The sequence below is a fragment of the Tripterygium wilfordii genome, chromosome 8, assembly GCF_013401445.1.
Source record: "Tripterygium wilfordii isolate XIE 37 chromosome 8, ASM1340144v1, whole genome shotgun sequence".
Lineage (NCBI taxonomy): Eukaryota > Viridiplantae > Streptophyta > Magnoliopsida > Celastrales > Celastraceae > Tripterygium > Tripterygium wilfordii.
Window position 1 is genome coordinate 3015033 of NC_052239.1, and position 4802 is coordinate 3019834.

At 38.5% G+C, this 4802-nt stretch overlaps 1 protein-coding gene across 1 annotated transcript; it reads left to right on the forward strand.

The window, feature by feature from the left end:
- Positions 1-1052: 1052 nt before the first annotated feature.
- LOC120003278 (homeobox-leucine zipper protein ATHB-7-like) lies at positions 1053-2317 on the forward strand. The gene is made up of 2 exons (XM_038852190.1): positions 1053-1538; positions 1754-2317. The coding sequence occupies exons 1-2, from the start codon at positions 1179-1181 to the stop codon at positions 2117-2119; spliced, it is 726 nt and encodes a 241-aa protein (XP_038708118.1). The 5' UTR covers positions 1053-1178; the 3' UTR covers positions 2120-2317.
- The last annotated feature ends 2485 nt before the right edge of the window (positions 2318-4802 follow it).

The following is a 4802-nucleotide window of genomic DNA, read 5'->3' on the forward strand; positions in this document are numbered from 1 at the left end:
AATGATGTAGAACATCGAATGTGAAATACCACATCAGTGGTATGTGGATCCAAGTTACAGTATATAAGTGGGTCAATCCTAACATTGGTCAACCAATTTTCCAGTGACTAGTTAGGGTCTGCTTGTTGTTGGGCTTGGGTGAGAATGATGTAGAACATCGAATGTGAAATACCACATCGGTGGTATGTGGATCCAAGTTACAGTATATAAGTGGATCAATCCTAACATTGGTCAACCGATTTTTCAGTGACTAGTTAGGGTTTGCTTGTTGCTGGGCTTGGGCCTGAATTTACATCACTTTGTGATTCCACCAACAATATTATAGTGAAAAAACAATGTATTCTCTAACCCAAACTTAATTATTCTTGTAAGATACTGTCCGTTTTCTCAAACCCAAGTCCAATCCAACACATCACAGGGTTTCTAGGATGTCCGTTTTCTCAAACCCAAGTCCAATCCAACACATCACAGGGTTTCTAGGATCTTTTCGTACTCAAGGTTTTAAAACGCATCTTATTAAATCAAGGAAATCATAAACTTATAGCGTGTCCATTATATATTTAATTTTCCCCTTATTTGTGGTACGGGCTTAAGCCCACCAAATGGAACTATGAGTCATGCATGTACAATCCACATTCAAGATAAATAATCTCACTCCGATACCATTTGTTAGGAAATAACAATGAACTCTCTCGACCAAATTTGACTATCCTTGTAAGATACTTTTCATTTTCTCAAGCCCAAGTCCAACCCAACCCATTATTGGGCTTCTAAGGCTTTTTAGGACTCAAGGTTTTAATCTGCTTCTTACTAAATTAAGAGAACCATGAACTTATAACATGTCCGTTTAGCGCGACGTGCGACTCTTCCTCAAAACGTATAGCCACAACAATGAACTAAAAGCCAAGCCGGCTTTATTGTTTAAGTTTTATCTGTAAAATTAATAAGACGAAACCATTAATTTCCCAGGAAAGAAAATATCAGAATCTTCTTCGGCACTGGAAAAACCAACATCAAAACCCAACCCAACCCACCCCCCACACCATATCCTTCAGATATAAATTAAGACAACCCAGTTATAGTTATAACCACCAGCTCATGACACATTGCCCACACAACATTATTGACTTGGAAAGGTTTTGGTAGAGATCTAAGTGAGTGAGGATCCCAACACAAGAATGTTTGGGGACGAAGAAGAAGAAGAATATTCTCCTTCTTCAGAATCTTTTGGCCTCGTGAACACACCGAGAAAGAAAAGGAGCAGCAAGAACAACAAGAGGAGATTTAGTGATGAGCAGATCAGGTCACTAGAGTCCATGTTTGAAACAGAGACAAGACTCGAACCCAAAAAGAAGTTGCAATTGGCAAGGGAACTTGGGTTGCAACCGCGTCAGGTTTCGATTTGGTTTCAGAACAAGAGAGCCAGATGGAAGTCCAAGGAGCTCGAGCGAGACTACAGCATATTAAGAGCTAATTACAACACCCTCGCTTCCCGGTTTGAGGCTCTTAAGAAGGAGAAACAGGGGTTTGTTTTACAAGTACTTGAATTCTCACCCATCTTTGTTTAGTTTACCAGTAGGAGTACAATTACAAGTATGTATTAAATTTTCTACTACGAAAATGATAAAGATCCCAATAGCTTGTCATCCTAGTTATAGCCCCCGCTGTTGTGTTGTATGCAGTATCAAAGTGAATTCGTGTGGACGATACTAATTGCAGGGATCCCCATCGTAACTGAAATTTCTATTTGCAGTTGCAGAGACTGAAAGATGTTGTTCAGAAGCCAGGAGAGAGGCAGTGTTGCGGGCAAAGTGAAGGGGCTCCGAGCAGCGATGAAGGGAAAATGGAGAATGATGATTCCAACAAGTGTGAATCAGAAGTGAAGCCGAGCTTGTCAATGGAAATATCAGATCATGGAGTAGGAGTACTTTCAGATGATGATAGCAGCATAAAAGCAGAGTACTTTGGATTAGAAGATGAACCGAACCTTATGAGTATGGTAGAACCAGCTGGTGATAGTAATTCACTGACATCACCAGAAGATTGGGGTAATCTTGAATCTGATAGTCTGTTTGACCATTCTAGTAGCAGTTATCAATGGTGGGATTTCTGGTCTTGAATCTAAATAAATGAAATGTTAGGAGAAATTAAAGTTCTTGATACATTTTGAGTGCTAAGCGGGGACAACGTCATTGAACACTTAGTTCTGGCGCGATTTCACTTTATTTTCGTTATTTAACTAGCCTATGTGGTTTATAGGTATTGCATGTGGCCCATCGATTTATCATTGGGGTGAAATCTGGTGGACTGTGCTTTCCATTGATTCTTTCGTTACAAAAAAAAGGGTGAACTACTCACCATAAAAAGAATTAACATTTTGTAGAGAAATATCTATAGTGCTTATTGTGATTCAATAAGATAAATAGAAAATTAAGAAAATAATTACATAATAAACAAAATTAATTTGATTCAAGCAATGTAAGATGAAGGCTAGCACCGGAAAACTACGGAAGATAAGCATGTGACTGATATAAATATATCTTCTCTCTGCTTTAGCCACTGCACTTCAATCGCCATCCTTTCTGGTTTTATCTATGGAATTAAAGAAGAACAAGAACGGGATCAAAGAAAAAGAGAATGTGATAACGATTAACGACAGAAACGGACCACCATGAGAAAAACTCTGTCCTTCCATGAAAGAAAGCTCATTAGTCATCACTTATCCGAGGCAGTATCAGGCAACCTTCTGCTGCAGTTGCAGAAGAAGCATCTAAATTGGAAATTTGGATAATGGACTGACTTCTTAATCGTGGGTCCAACATTTCACAAGTAAGTCCTCAGGTAATTACCTAGACTTTATAATTTAAAACGAATTACCCAGCTCCAAGATCTCGTGGAATGCAGCTGTATACGTTTTGGTTCCTCCGTCGTTAATCGGTCTCTCTGTCTCTATGTTCATCCTCATCGTTATGCACAACGCGGCCTTCTTGCTCTGTGCGTTGATTCTGTCGGCTGTGGTCATTTCTTTCATAATACAGGCCGCATTGCTAAATGCTTGCTTGTTTTTTCACGTCATTAGCATTTGACGAGCATAACTCCAGCAACATAAGATGCACAGCGCCTCTGGTGCACTAAGCCCATTGGACTCATTTCAAATGCTTCTGAATTTTATGGGCCTGTTAACCTTGGAGGAAAGCCCGGCCCTTCTCCCCTTATTGGACTTGGTCACTCTGGTTTTCTATTCAGATGTACTAATTTTCAGGTCACCCAAATATATTGGAGTCCGGTGGCCCATAAGTCTGGCATGGTCTTCAGTCTTCTCCTCAATTTTGTACAACCCCCCCACAAATTCCTTTGTGGCTACAGTGGGCAGACAAGTGCCTCTGCTCAAGACCAGATATGTAGCTTCAGTTCTTTCTTTTAACATATTATTGGTTATGTGGAGTGTAGGTGTTCAACCCTTGTGAAGCATGAGAAAGGACCAATTCCAAACTTCTAGTCAGGGTCAAAGCTTGTGACAAAGTTAGATGCTTATCTTTATGATCCAAATGGAGGAAATATATATATATATATACCAACCCACTCCCTCACTGGCCTGCTTGAACTTCATTGAAAAGATATGTATGATTAATGCTCCGTCTGTTTCACCGAAAACATGTGTCTTGAAAAAGTTTTTATAATTTTTGATGTTTGGGCCCAGGAAATTAGAGGAGTCAAACGAAAATTAAATATTGATCAACTTAAAAATTAGGCTATGATAACAAAGGCAATTGACATCTACTTCTCAAGAGCGGACGTCGATGTCCTATTGCAGTGTTTGTTAATGGACTCAAAAGAGCTCCATATTGACTTGACTTAATTATTATTATAATTGTTGTTGTCGCTATGGATTTTAACATTAATAATAAATATATGTATAGATTTTGGCAATTTAATTCAATATCAATCAAAGTTACAATTATGCTAAAATGGAGAAGCGAATTGGTTTATATTTGGTTTGTTCTAAACTAAAGCAAGTATTAAAAAGTTATTAACAACTAAATTAAGCGAGTAAGAATAAGATTGAAGTCAAGAATGAAAAGTACTAGGGTACCTAATTTCATCATCCCTTATTCGATTAAACTCCCTTGGCTCTTTAATCTCCTAAATAACTACCTCATTATTGACAATCGGTTTCCCTATCCTATCCGATGCTCCATTCCTAGTTACACCAAAAGTGTCTTTATCCTTAACCCCTGTTATTCCTAACAATCAGGTTCAAGAGACAAAGACCAATTAAGATTTGTGGATTAACCGTGTAGGGATTGCATAGGTCATGCCCCTATATGCCTACGGTTGATGCAACCTATGATGTCTATGGTAAGAGGCAAATCCTAGATATCTCATTCCGATCTCAATCTAGGCAATGAATCAATTGAATGATGGCCAAACATCCAAAAGCATTAAGCACACCCATAAACAATAGATAGAAATCAAGAGAAATCAAAGTCAAGTTTAATGAATCATCAAAGTTAGATTACATTAGATCCCTAGCAAGAGAACCTAGCCACTCATGAAGTCAAGATACATCATCAAGTAATGAAAATCAACCATAAAAGTAAAGATAAAAGAGGAGACAAGAAACCCCCTTGTGACCCATTTTCTTCTCCAAGCTCCAATGGTAGCCTCCAAGGTAGAGAATGAATCCAAACTCCACGAATACCGCCAAAACCCTATTTTATGCCCTTTTATACTTCTCAAAACTCTTATGTCGTTTCCCTGACAAGTTGGGATTGTTTTGACTCAAAAACATGTTAATTCGG

Coding starts and splice junctions, on each gene's coding strand:
- LOC120003278 (XM_038852190.1), top strand. CDS start 1,179: ATGTTTGGGGACGAAGAAGAAGAAGAATATTCTCCTTCTTCAGAATCT. Junction 1,539..1,753: donor AACAGGGGTTTGTTTTACAA/GTACTTGAATTC, acceptor TTCTATTTGCAG/TTGCAGAGACTGAAAGATGT.